Source organism: Hydra viridissima, unplaced genomic scaffold (assembly GCF_058129835.1).
Source record: "Hydra viridissima isolate aposymbiotic clone 2 unplaced genomic scaffold, HvirCarnegie_v1 scaffold_12, whole genome shotgun sequence".
In the NCBI taxonomy this organism is placed as follows: Eukaryota; Metazoa; Cnidaria; class Hydrozoa; order Anthoathecata; family Hydridae; genus Hydra; species Hydra viridissima.
In genome coordinates, this window is record NW_028324311.1 from 15,300,422 (window position 1) to 15,315,074 (window position 14,653).

Consider the following 14,653-nt stretch of genomic DNA (forward strand, 5'->3'; position numbering starts at 1 on the left):
CGTTTTTTAGTAACCCCACCTCCCCCCATACTTGCGTATGTACTTTATGGATGCCCCCTTAGTCGAATAATGGAGGTTTTTGAATTAAGGAGATTCAAATAAGAAAAATTGTACTGCATACTTTGTTTTCCAATGCCAAAAAAATGTTGAGTTGTAGTTTGTAGAAGTTGTTGAAAGCAAAAGAACGAAGAATGTTCCAATAACAGCAACTACGCACCGATTTTCGATTTGAAGGATTGAGTTTGTCAACGAAGCTGATGAGATCTTTACAGAAACCTCTCAGATATGTATCGATCATTTTGAAGAAAAATATTTGAAAAGAATGAAGGTATAACATTGAAGTGTTTCAAAAGTTCTACACCAACAACTTTTACCAACCAAAATATCTTATCAAAGCCATCTTTAAATCAATCAAGTTCATCTTTATGCAAGCTCCAGCATTTTTTCAATGTTAACATCATTTTCTTGATGAAGCAGATAATTTCAGAAGACATAGTGCAATTTTAAAAAATGGAGATCTTAAATGAATTGATAACCATGTGTTACATCTTCGAACACTTTTTGATGAAGGGGATGTTACTTCTAACAACGAGACTTACAATTTACATTTGAAATTTGTTTTCTACACACTAAAAAAAATAACATGATTATAACATCATTTAATTCTAAAGTTTGGATTCTAACGTTATATATAACGTTATATTTAGATTTATGATGTTATATTATTAAAATAACATTATATTTGTATTTTGATGTTATATTTAACGTTATACTTAACATGTTAAAATGATGTTATATTTTCAGGAATAAATTATTTTATTTAATCTTGAAACGAGGCCGTTTTAACAATATGCCTCGTTTCAAGACTTTTTGCAGATTCTGAAAGATCATTGTTTAAAACGGAAAAAAAGGTATTTAACAACAAATTTCATCAAAATAAAGGGCTCTAACTCGATCTGGAAGTTTTGAAAAAATACACACACACACACACACACAGATATATATATATATATATATATATATATATATATATATATATATATATATATATATATATATATATATATATATATATGAATTATTATTTATAACTTTATATATAAATGACAAAGAGTAGATTTAATATGAAAGCTGTAAAAGTTACTTGTAATGGGGAGTCAAAAATTGTTGTTGCCACATCCAATGATCTAAATGCATTTATGGCAAATAGTAAGTGTACTTGATATAGTTTATAAATGAATAAAATATTAATTAATAATACAACTATATACAGAGTTCCCAAATTATATATGTATGTATATATAATAGTAATATTGTTTTTTTTAGTATGTTCTACTTTTAATGTTCAAAACATATCAAATTTAAAATGGCTTGGTTGCGCGGTAAACACTTCAACTTTTCCTGCAGTAATATGTGAACAATCAGTGGAAATGACAGTAGAAGTTTCCAGTTTCAAAGATATTTCAAATAGCTATCCATTAAATGGGTTTTTAGCTCATTTAGAAGAATTCAACAATTCAGAAAGAAATGAAGTTGATTCTGCTGTCAATATAGATCAACACATCTCCTTCAATCCCTCTCTTAATTATCAATCACAATTACAATCATCGTTAAAAAATTATTCAGCTTGCTCTACAACATCATTAACAAATATATCTATAGAAACTGACAGTGGTACAGAGTTAGTTGCAGGCTCATCTAACTGCAATAGACCTCAAATAACCAAAAGAAAGGTGACTTTTTATTGTGCTAATTGTCCTTTTATTTCAAATACTTACACTTTAATGAGAAATCATTTAAAATTACATGGTAATGGTGCTGCAGTGTTTTGTATTAATTGTTTTTCCAAGTTTAAAAGTTTATATGGTTATCAAAAGCATATTGCTAATTGTGCTAAAGAAAATAATACTGTTGACAATAATACTGAACCTAATATAATAGTTGATCAAATAGTGTATGACAATGTTGATGATTTAAATAATGATTATCTTGGTATGTTAGCTTTACATTTGCAGTCTAAGTACAGATGTTCTCAGACTGTTTTAGATGTTATATTTTCAACTTTAAAAGAGCTATTTACTGACCCAATTTATGATGTAAAAAAACTAAATGATTCCTGTAAAAAATTATCATCGCAACATTCTCGTGAAAAATACTTTAAACATGTATTTTCTATGCCTACTATAAAGATTGTTGGTAAAGGATCAGTTGTTCCATTTATGATGATGCTAGAATTTTTATTACAATCACCTGAGATTAAAGAGTTTACAAAGGTATCAAACACACATCATCATATTAAATTAGCTATTTATGCAGATGACATTGGCATTACAAATCCAATTGGTAAAGCCCATTCGAAACACAAACTTTGGGTTATGTACTTTCAAATTCTTAACATTCCTGGAAAGTATAGAGGTAGAACATCATCTATTTTCCCATTGGTTTTTACATTTAGTAAGCTTACTAAGAATTTTGTTTATTTTTCTTCTTTACTTAAAGATTTTAAAGAAACAATACAAATGTTATATACAGGCGTAAAAATAAGTATTGCTGGAAAGTTAATGACAGTTACAGCTGAGGTTTTATACTTTTCTGGGGATTCTTTAACAGCAAGTTCAATTGGAGGATTTAAAGAAGGATTTAGTCAAAAAACTGTTCGCTGCTGTAGGCGCTGTAATTCTACGCGGGCTGAAATGATTGAGTTTACAACACATGAAGAGTGTCTGATTCGAAATTTGCCTGAACATGTCATACGTTTAAATGAGTTGAATTCTGGGCTAAGTAAAACTGATAGAACAAAATGGTCAAGAAACTATGGTATTGTTAACTTCAGTATTTTATCAGATATTCCGAATTTCGATGTCACCAAGCAGTTGCTTTTTGATCCAATGCATGATTTATTGGAAGGGGTTGTGCCACTACATTTAGAATTATTTTTACTGTACTGTATACCAGAAAAGTTTTCCTTAGCTGATCTTAACCAATGGCTTCAATCATATATATATCCTTCTGGTGTTGAAAAGCCTGGTGTTATTTTACCTTCACTTAAAATCCGAGGACAATTTGGTAGTGGACAAGTATTAACTCTCTCTCGTGTGCTGTGTTTTTATTTATTAAGATTTATGGATTTATCTGATCCTCACCTTTCATGCTTAGTTAAACTTATACAAATAGTGCAGCTATGTATGTCTCCGTTAGTAACTGATATTTATATTAAGGACCTAAAGGTTTGTATTCAAGCACATCATTGCAGTTTCCTTCAATTATATTCAAACAGTTTTATTCCAAAACTACATTTTCTTGTACACTATCCATCACAAGCATCTCTATTTGGGTCGTTACGTGGACATCTCTGTCTTGCGTTTGAACGTAAACATCAAGTAATAAAAAATTTCAGACATTTTAATTTTAAAAATATTCCGTATTCAGCTTGCAAAGCAATGATTGTAAATACAACTGGATTGTTTTTTAATTCTTTTGGTGAACGACGATGTGATGTTTATGGAGAGGTTGATCAATTAAAATTTAAGGATGGTTTTATTTCAAGTGCAGTCATTAATGGAATTCATTATAAGCAAGGTGACATTGTTTCTGACACAAATGAAAATAAATTAGAATTCTATAAAATTCTTGAAATTTTAACAGAAAATGAAAAGCGTATTTTCAAAGCGCAGAAGTTAATTATTAAAAGTTATTCTGCTTACATCACAGCTGAAATTTCGCCTGGTATTAAATATATAGAAGCAGACAGTCTTCTTTTTCCTTGGTGTGTTCTTCAATTATGCTCTGATGACACAAATAAAATACTTTTGTTTCCAACAGCAATACCCAATTTAAATTTTTTGTAATATAAACATTATTTTTTTCTGGAAATGTCCTTTATAAATTTACGTGAAATAGTTATTGGTGATAAACAATTAATTACATTATTATGATTTCAGAAACAATAATTCTTTTAGAATTATTTTTGCGTCATAATTATTAAAAATGTGCTTTTTGAGTTAATATCAATAATATTTGTTCAGGGATAGTTTTATTATTTAGAAAAATTTTGTAATTGTAAATATTTTGTATTCTTTAGATCTTAAAAGTACCATTTCCTGAAGCTGGTATTCGTAGCATTGAAGAATATTTTAATTTTTCAGTGATAGAGTATTTGAATGGAAAAAGTATTTCTATCAACGATATCAAAAAACAGTTAAAAACCTCCTTAATTAATTATTGCAAGGATTTTCTGCCTCAAAGCAATGATAAATGGGTAAGAAGAGAGTTTTTTGCACGTCTAAAGTCTTCAATGATAAGTCGATTTCCATTATGTATGGAGGACTGGGTGCGTTTACTTTATTAATTTAACTTCATAAATATAATATAATACAGTTTATGTTTTCAATAATTAGTTTGCAACAATTTTTGTGTTGCCAATAATGTAGCAATATAATATAAAACAAAAATATTTTGAGATATGATATTATTTTCAGGATAAGCTTTTAGGTTTAATAGCTAATACATTAAGACAGCAACAATGGACAAAGTCAAACAAGGCAAGTCCAAAATTTGGACAACTTTCTAAATCCAAAAAATCATCTTCTTTGTTGGCGTTAGTAAATTCAGCTGAACCTGTTTTAAGTAAAAAACAGTTACTTCATGAAGTTGAGGTTTGTATATAAATAGCTTTTAATTGTACAAAATTAAAATTTGTACTATAAAATAGATTTATCAATAAATCTAATCATTGGTGTTGTATTTATATAAAGTATTAAATTTAATGTATATTTTATATAATTTTTTTACTATTTTAATATTTACATTTGTATTCACAATACATATTCTTTAACAGATTGAGCTGCAGAAAAATAAGCCTTCGACTCAAGTTTTGGCAATTTTAAATCGAAATTTGTTTGAGCCCCAGATATTTAAAAGGATTCCGATTCGACTGCAATTATCTCCATTTCTTCTTATAAGCGAGTTTTGTAGGCTTTATCCTATGTTTAAAGATTTTGAGCGTAATTCTAAAGAGTTTTGTAATATAGTTTTTTCCGAAGGGTCAGCTTTTTTGAATTTAGTGAAGTTTCAAGGTGATGTTTCCTGTAAAAAGTCTTCTTTCCAATCTTTCCATTTAATTCAGGTAAATAGTAACATTATTTTTTGTATAGATTACTCTGCAATATAAATTTTTAATTATGAAATTGTTTAACAGGCTGATAATCTGGATGAAATGCTGGAAGTATCAATACCAGGTCCACAAGTAGTATTCAATGAAACCCATTTTATGATTCGTAGCAGAAATGGATGTGAGCTACAGAAAGCACAGATTTCATCAGCCAGCGAAGTGTTTTGTTGCATCATTGCCGTTTACTATCTTATGGACCTGACATATCCATCGAGTTATGCGCAAACACTAGGTGTTTTACAGGAAATTATTTTGAAGGACACTTTTCTCTACAAGTCACATAAAGCAACCAACTATTTAAAAAAATATGGTTTATTAAAGTGCTAATAATATATATATATATATATATATATATATATATATATATATATATATATATATATATATATATATATATATATATATATATATATATATATATATATATATATATATATATATATATATATAGGATTAGTTTCTATGAATAGGTCAAGAGAATTATTTAAATATTGTGTTTGTATTATATTATATATAACAGCTATGTGTATCAGATTTATTTAAATATTGTGATGAAATTTATTGAAATGATGTTATATCTGAAAATTATAACGTCATTTTTCAAGATATAACATCAATATAACAATAAACATTGATGTTATATTGACGATTTATCTTGAAAAATGATGTTATATTGTTCAGATATAACATCATTTTGATGTTATAATAACGTTATATTGATGTTATAATAAAGTTATATTGATGTTATATCTTGAAAAATGATGTTATATTTTTTAAATATAACATCATTTTGATGTTATAATGACGTTATATTGATGTTATAATGATGTTAGTTCGCGCAACTTTGTCGTTATATTTTTTTAAAATATAACATCATAATTTTTTAGTGTGTAATATAAGGTTCTTTTCTAAACTTCTAACTTACATTTCTAATTTAAAGTTCTGATTTAAATCTCAAATAATTAGTTCTAGTTTACTTATCTAGCGTAAGATAAGTCTTATATTAATATTTCTATTTACAGTTTCTAATTTGAATTTCTAGTTTAATATCTAATACAATTTTCTAATTTAAATTGCTAACGTAAACATCAAACTTGAACTTTTACAAATAAACTTCAAATTTCAAATTTAAGTTTCAAGTTTTAGTTTCTAATTTAAATTAAAATAAAAACTTGGTTATCTATAAGTTTCTATTCAACTTTTCTAATCCAAACTTCATCAATCCTATTTTCTAATATTAATTTCTAATCAAAGTTTCTAATTGAAAGTTCTAATCGAAATTTCTATTATTAATTTCTAATTGAACTTTTTATTTGAATTTTCTAATTAAAACTTCAAATTGAAATTTCATATGTTTTACTGAAACGTCTTATTGAAATTTCAAATTTTAATTTCTAATTGAATATTTTTATTTGAGTTTTTACGTTATTTCTATGTAAATTTGATCTTTAAACATTTACTGTAAATTCTCCAATTTCAAATATAAAAAATTCATTTTTTTGTCTTTTCTATATTTTGTCTTCAAAGTTCGTTTCTTAATTCCTTCAATACACTTTGTATTTAATTAATTTATTTATTGCATATAATAAATTTATTTAGCCACTTACAGCTTATGCGATGTTTTTTTGTTTGTTTGTTTTCTTAATTTTTACTTCAAATTTAAATACGAGCGCTTGTTGTGTTTTTGTTTAATATGTTTCGAGGAAGTGTTCACAAAAGATCAGCATTTTAATTATGAGAAAAAATATTAATTGTAATTTGGAATCCTGTGATATTCTCTCTACTAAAACCAAACTAACAACCCAAATAATATATTTGAGTGACTGCTATTTTTTTTTAAATTTTATATTTTGCAGTTTCTTATATTAAGACTTTCATAAAGGGTTTTGGGCTTAAAAGGATTTTGTGTTTACTGATGTGGATATGCTTCAATGCTCTGTAAAGTGAAAAAAATCTGATTTGAATTTACTTGACGAGTAACATTTTTACGCGCACTTTTTTCTATTAGCTTTTATATTTTTTCTATTGACATTTATATTGACACGCTATGAAGCTCACTTGTGATAAAGAGCGCAATTAATTTTGCTAAAAAAGAGATACTAATACACTTTGATGATGTTAATTTTCTATATGAATTTGATTGAAAAATGGGAGTTGACAAAAGAGTTCTTAAAATGTTTGTAAGTTATTTTTTATTAAAATGCACCACTGATTAATGTCATTGGGTGGACGTTATCTATATCTTGGGTATTGGGTGGATGTTCCCAAAAATGTCCATTGAGAATATAGATCTTCTATTGTGCAGGATCGCCACATTGTTCATAGAGATATTATTTTGTATTCTATTTTTACATCAGGTGAGGCAGCTATCTTCCATTGGTCGTAACAATCAAAAGAAAAGTATTACAAACATGATAAACAGGTTAAAACATTTCTTTAATCAATAACACTTACTAGTTTTGTAAAGAAAAATAGTTCCACCGATTTTTTATTTTTAGAAAGATTTTTAAATGTTGAAATTCTCTTTTGACATGTTTAATCTTGTGTTGCCAACGTTTTATATCAGTTCTCTAATTTTAGGGCTGATGACAAACAGATTTCAAAGTTTAATTTGGTTGGTTTGAAAGAAAAAGTAACTGTGAAATTACCTATGGAAGGGTTGAATATTTATAAAGCTGTAATTGGTAGGATATTACTTAGATTTTAAATGTTAAAAATTAGGTAAGATGCAGATCTATATTGTTTTGTTAAAAACTTTTTTGTATACTATTTATTGGCTGCCTGTTGAAAATAAATAAATTTAGTTGATTTCACAAAAATTAGATGTCAAACTTCTTATGCACAAGTTCATCAAAAAATAAAATAAATCTGTTTAAACGACTAAAAATTGAAAACATCATGTATTACAATAAAATAGTGTTGCTGGAAGATTTTCTTTCCTCCTTTCTCTGCATTTTTATTCACTTCACCAAATTTGAATATTTTTGAATTTATTTTCTTGAATCGATTAAGCGCTGTGATGCAAAAGCTACAGACAAAGAAACTCGGACGTTTATAGCCTTCTGCTTGAAATATGCTCCTTATCGTTTAAATGGAGGTAAACGGAAATCCTGCAACCACAAAGTAGAAGATGAAGAAGTTCTTGAAGAAGGTGATAAAGAAAATCAAGATGACGATGACTTTGCAGTAGAGGGTGACGTTGAGTGAAACGAAAGCGAAGTGGTGAAAAAGAGAAATTACCCCCACTTGTAAATTTTTAAATACAAATACATTTAAGCAAATGTTTTAAAGTATTATCTCTCGAAAGGTCATAAAACGTAACGTCAGTTCAACGTTGATTTTTTAACGTTGAACCAACGTCGATATTTTGTTTCCAAATAACGCTTAAATCAACGTTCGTAAATCAACGTTGAATCAACGTTAAATCAACGTTGAAATGCTGGCTGGGATATTACTCAAATGCTATAACATTAATTATACTATTAATATAAAACAATGAACAAATCCTAATAAACAACTTATTAACAATGGTATTACCCATTTTTATGTAAATGTATAAACTTTTACCTCTACACACCTTTTTGTGAGTCAGAAATGGATTACAGCAACTTTTCTGATTACTTTTATATCTCACTATTAACATATCACGATGATATGTTAATAGTGAGATATAAAAGTAATCAGAAAAGATTCAAAAAAAAAATTTCAAATTTGTTCGTTTAAACTATAATGAGGAATCATAGTCTAAACACTTAAATAGAAGAAATCTTCAATACAATATTCCTAATGAGCAAAGTACACTTGTACACAAACAATATGGTTAAAATAAAAATAAAGTTATATTTATAAAGGACATTTGCTTGAACAAATAGCTATTAGTTTTAATAGACATACTTTAAATGCCTAATTATCTACTAACTATTATCAATTCTCTACTAATTATCTACCAAAAATAAGGGTGAAAGTAGATTACAACTAAATATAATTATATTTAGTTATATAATTTAACAAGGTAATATTTATTGGATACTATTATGTACACTTGTCATTTTATTACTTATTTTATTGATGAGATAATCACTATTTTATTACAATAAAACAATCAATAAAAAAAAAAAGATTACATAATATTATTTAATTTAATTACATAACTATTATGTAATGAAAATAACAATGCAAATGCTATAACTGTTATGTAATGAAAATAACAAATTTGTAAGTTTACAAAATATTTAACAATATTTTGTAGCAACTTTGTAAAAATTGAAATCACGTAACACACATTCTATTTTTTTTTAATTAACTGACTCAAAATTAAATTAAAAACAAATATAATTGTAGTAAGATCAAAACCAAAATGAATTTGCTAAATTATTTTTTTAAATTTCTTTAGAAAAAGTGAAAAACCAAAACATCAATAACTTCTCAGCAAAACATAAGGCCAAAACAAAATTGGTTCGTAAAGTAGATTTATGTCTAATCTTTAAGAAAATTAAAACCAAAAGTTTTTTCTATCAGTCAGATTTTTTCTAGAGTTATAGTTGTCAATGCTCTTTTTTATTGTCATTAGTTGGTGCGTTTGTAGATCTTGAAATAAACTATATTTTTTTGTTTTGAGAGACACAAATCTATAATTTTCAGATTAAACAGGATTCAAACTCCTTTGGTACCAAAATTAAGCTTTGCAAAATTACTACGAGCACCTTATAAGGGTAATAGTAAACGAACACTTTTCGGCACTTTTCCCCCCTCATTTTTCAGTCAAAATCTAACAAACTTTAAAATGCTGAAATTCTTCAAAGGATAAAAAATTTTTAAAAAAAATTCACAGTCTTTCCTAACTTACATCTTTACACTTTTGTGCCAAATTTCAGCAAATTTGGTGATGTAGGGTGCAACCTTTTGTTTTTTGAAAAATTTTTACTCATAAGAAAGTTTGGATAGATATATTTAACTAGTCTAAACTGAACTTGACTAAAATTTATATAGAGTTTGCAATATAAGTTCTTATAAAAAATGAAATATGAATTTCATTGCGTTCAACAATTTTGTTTAGACAACATTTTCATTTGTTAATATTATTAGGCTGTTTTTATAGCAAATTTAAAATTTACGACAGTTTTTTTCACAAAAGAATACGAAATGTAAAAGAAATTAATTCAAACAAATTAGAGCGTTTGCTAAATTATTTAACTCAGGAAATATTTAATGGCGGTTTTTATACAGAGAGATAAAATAGTTGTGCTATTGAGTAAAAACTATTTTCTTTCAACATAAGAAATATTTATGTATACATGTTTTTTGAAAGTTTCTGCTGTTTTGTTTTTGGAGCTGTTGTATTCTGAAATGTAAATTCTAGTTTTACTACTTGGTGAGTCGACATACGGCCATACGTTTTGAAAGCAAGTTTGTATTTTTGGTTGTTTTTAAAAGCATAAGATTTAACTCAAGATTTTTTAGATATACACACCCAAGCCAAAATTTGCAATAAAGTTTATTTAAAAAGCAAGCAAGAAAGAAAAAAAAAAAATAATGTGGTTTCAAATCTGTTTTTTTTTTGCTGCGATAAAATATAGAATGGCCCAAAATCAATGTCTGCAAAAAAGCTATATTATAAATAATAAATATCCAAGCCGCCTCATTAGTATTCAAAAAGGAAATTACACTATTCAAGGAGTACTTAAATTCACAGAGGACGATTCATATGATGTTGTGAGCCTTTATGGCTTGATAAATGCATTCGCTGTTCAATACGCTGTTGATAACGCAAACAAAAATCCTAACTTAACACAGTGGGCTAATATTGGATTACGTCTTGACGATGACCACAGAAGCTTACCAGTAACTATGTCTATAGCTATTGAGTTTGTATCAATGGTGCGCAGCAACTCTGTATGTCGGGCAGAGTTTTTACACTGCTCAGGGGTCAACCAAACAAATCCCGACAACATTCAACCAGCTACTGCTCTTATTGGAACCGATCGAAGTGCTACAACTATTCCGCTCGCAGGTTTAATGTCGCTGTATCAGATTCCGCTTATCAGCCATGCTGCTTCTAGCCCTTTGTTAAGTAATACAAACTTATATAGGTCTTTTTTTAGAACAATTCCATCTGACGTTCATCAAGTTTCAGTTATGCTGGACATAATAAAAACTTTCAATTGGACTTACATTATTGCTATCGGCTCAGATGACGGCTATGGAAGACTTGTAATCAGTGATCTTAAAAGTCGAACAGTTAACACTAGCATCTGTGTAGATAACGAATTTTTCATACCTGTTAACTCATTCTTAAATACTGAATCCGCCGTAAAGAAAGCAGTCAATATCATAAAAGGATCAAAGGCCAAAGTTGTCATCCTGTTTTGTTATGTCTTTGACATAGGAGAAAATATTTTGATGGAAGCAAACAAAATGGGTTTAGGGCGCATTTGGTTGACAAGTGACACTTGGAGCCCTACCGCAGAAACCATAAACGTAACACTTAAAAATCAGCTGCATGGTATAATATCTGTTTCAATTAAACAGCAAGCACTACCGAAGTTTGTAGAATACATGGAAAACGAAGTAAAGACAAATTATCTATGTAACATGTGGCTAAAAAACTATTTGAAAAATAATTTTCATTGTGAACCGACAAACATTTCGATAAACAAAGAAATTCTTACGGGGAAAAATAATTGTTCTATTGTAATCAAATCCTTGGTTCAAACATTGTCGAGTCTCGGAGAAAAAACTAGTAACTTAATAGATGCAGCAACAGTTCTCACTCGCGCTATTTACGTGTTTCTAGAAAAAAATTGTAAGCACGGGCAAACTTGTTCAATTCCAAAAATCGATCCTGCTGCTTTAACTGACATAGTGAGAAACATTTCGTTCTTAAATAGCGCACAAGACCTTGTTGGGTTCGATCAATCGGGTGACGCTTCTTTTGTCTTCTATTCCATTGAGAATTTGCAATTCATTAACGGTACACCAAAATTCAAAACCGTCGGAAATTGGAGCAGAACGCGTACGAATAGCCTCGTGTTGAACGAAGTACAAATCCAATGGCCATTTTGGTTTAAAGAAATTAGCAATAAGTATCCAGACTCTCAATGTAGCAAGAATTGCCAAAAAGGAGAATATTACACTTCCAAGACTAATTGCTGTTGGGAATGCAAAAAGTGTGAAGGCACAAACTACAGTGATACTATAATGGCGTCAAAGTGTGAAACGTGCCCCAAAGGTTATCACACGAGTGATAATATTAATTGTGTCGTTACACCTGTTTTCTGGTTAACTTTTAAAAATGCAGAAGGAATTACAATTTTTATAGCAAGTGGTATTGGGCTGCTCTTTTCTTTTGTTTCGGGCATTCTTCTCTTTAAGTTTCGGCAATTTATTTTAACAGACGAATCATCTCCGCATATTATTACATTGTCATGCTTGTTGTGTTTCTTGACATTTTGCTTTGGATTTCTTCATATAGTTGAGCCATCATTGCCGTTGTGTCACGTGCGAAACGGAGCGTTTTTTTTATTGTTAATGGGCTTTTCTTCATTTCTGATCATCAAGACTAAATTTTTAAAAAATACCTCGAAAAAAATGCGAAGCCTTTTTTAAAGGGGCGGTTGTTTCTGATGCAGTTGATGCTAATGATGTTGCTACTTCTTCTGGAGTTAGGTACAATATTTGCGTGGGTCAGGATTGATTCAGAACAAAATCCTGTAGCAACCATTGAAGCTGATTTTAAGATTGAGAAACGTTGCTTCTTGGAGTTTACGGCGGCTAGGTTAGTTTCAACGTTCGTCCCTTTTATTTTGCTTATTGCGGCAACCTTTTGCGCTTTTCGTGAGCGGAATAACGCACATACCTTTTACGAGCCAAAATTTTTAAGCTTCACGAGTATTGCATTATGCATCATCATCGTTGCTTTTTTACCCACTTTTTAATACGTAAAAGGAAACTTTCAGGCGGTGGTGATGGCGTTTACAGCCAGTGTCTTGGGTTTCACGTTCATGGCTTGCTTAGTTTTACCTAAAGTTTATGTGGGGTATGCACGTTTTCGACACGGAGCATCTTTTATTCAAGCAAAACAGACTAAGGACAAAAATCAAAACGTGTAAATGCTGTTGAGCCAAAAAAAACTGCGTCTGATAGGGTTCTGACCAGCGATGCAGAAACGACAGCGACAAAAATAACCTCGATTGATCATGATGAATTAAATGATAAAACAGTTTATGAGGAAAAAGATGCCAAGTGATTCTTTGATTAATCTTAAATAGGTAAAATACATAAAGTAAATTGGTGTAAATTTATTACGTTGTATTCAAAGTAAATTTATGGCGTTTATTAAGATATTCAGGCAACTTAAATTTTGTTATTTAGAATAAATATGATAAAATAAGGGTAATACTGCAGTTAAGCGGCGTAAAATAATTTATATCTTTTGCTTTTAGCGCTCTCGTTCGTAGAGACTTAAAAAGCTCTTAAAATAAATATTACAATCACAGTAGATAAAGTTCAAATTCATTATTTGCTTGTTTTTTTTAAAGACGTTTATTATAGTTTTTATTTGTTTCTATTAAAGTTTGTTTATTTGAAACGGATTACATACCTTAAGATTTATCATTTTTCAAATGGTTTCAACCAGCTTTTTGGCTTATTTAGTTCCAAAGATTTTGGTGTTTAAATATTTTTAACAGTTTGACTTTTTATCAAATATTTTCCTAAGGTATCTCGTTAAATATTTGGGACCAAAAATTTTTCGAGAAACTTTCAAATTCAAAAATACAATTTTTATATTTTTTTGAATTGATGAATATAAATTTTTTTTTGGGGTTTACAAACAAGGACCATGAAAATGGTCAATTAACAGCAAAGTATGTCTTAAAATAAATTTTAAAGATTTTAAAATTTTTTATCTTTTTAATGTGTTAAGCCTAATCAAACTTTGAGAAGAACATCTAAGTTTAAGTAATAATTTTATTTTTATTTTATAGTCATAGGTTTATTTTTACCCTTTATTCATACTTTACTACGAAGTGAAAATTTTTTATGATAAAAAAGTTTTCACGTTCATGGTTTTACGGACCCTCTTGGTTCAAAATCAAAAACAACTGACTGGCATCAGGAATCTGGATCCACACATCCACTCAGTAACAACAACTTGGCAGCTTGCAAGAAGCTTGCTTAGAGGTTAAAAACAACTTTAAAAACAGAGGTTATAAAAAAATTTCAGCTAGATATTTAAAACCTATATGAATCTATATTTATATGAACCTACATAAAAAAAAAAAAATTTGAATGTGTGGAAGTTTAAACTAAGAAATCGGTGGCTTTCTTTATTAAAACATTTTCACTACGCTAACAAACGTAAATATATATATATATATATATATATATATATATATATATATATATATATATATATATATATATATATATATATATATATATATATTAGGCCGGATCATAACTTAAAAAAATTTGGAAAATTTC

General features: G+C 28.4%; 1 protein-coding gene, 1 long non-coding RNA gene and 1 pseudogene across 3 annotated transcripts; all 3 read left to right on the top strand.

Moving 5' to 3' along the window:
• Positions 1 to 1,071: 1,071 nt before the first annotated feature.
• On the top strand, positions 1,072 to 5,514 carry LOC149881483 (uncharacterized). 2 transcript variants are annotated; one of them, XM_090068902.1, is made up of 6 exons: positions 1,072 to 1,209; positions 1,327 to 1,733; positions 4,082 to 4,330; positions 4,479 to 4,655; positions 4,838 to 5,125; positions 5,198 to 5,514. In XM_090068902.1, exons 1-6 carry the CDS (start codon positions 1,104 to 1,106, stop codon positions 5,495 to 5,497), a joined length of 1,527 nt encoding a protein of 508 aa, XP_089925028.1. In that variant the 5' UTR covers positions 1,072 to 1,103; the 3' UTR covers positions 5,498 to 5,514. The 2 variants fall into 2 exon arrangements, with proteins under 2 accessions (XP_089925028.1, XP_089925029.1); XM_090068903.1 differs by lacking the exons at positions 4,479 to 4,655; positions 4,838 to 5,125; positions 5,198 to 5,514 and having other exon boundaries at positions 1,327 to 2,415; positions 4,082 to 4,451.
• Positions 5,515 to 6,618: 1,104 nt separating this feature from the next.
• LOC149881484 (uncharacterized) lies at positions 6,619 to 8,460 on the top strand. The gene is made up of 4 exons (XR_016445662.1): positions 6,619 to 7,350; positions 7,528 to 7,592; positions 7,751 to 7,854; positions 8,183 to 8,460. It is a non-coding gene; the product is annotated as an uncharacterized LOC149881484 (long non-coding RNA).
• Positions 8,461 to 10,386: 1,926 nt separating this feature from the next.
• Positions 10,387 to 13,527, top strand: LOC149881485 (extracellular calcium-sensing receptor-like; annotated as a pseudogene).
• The last annotated feature ends 1,126 nt before the right edge of the window (positions 13,528 to 14,653 follow it).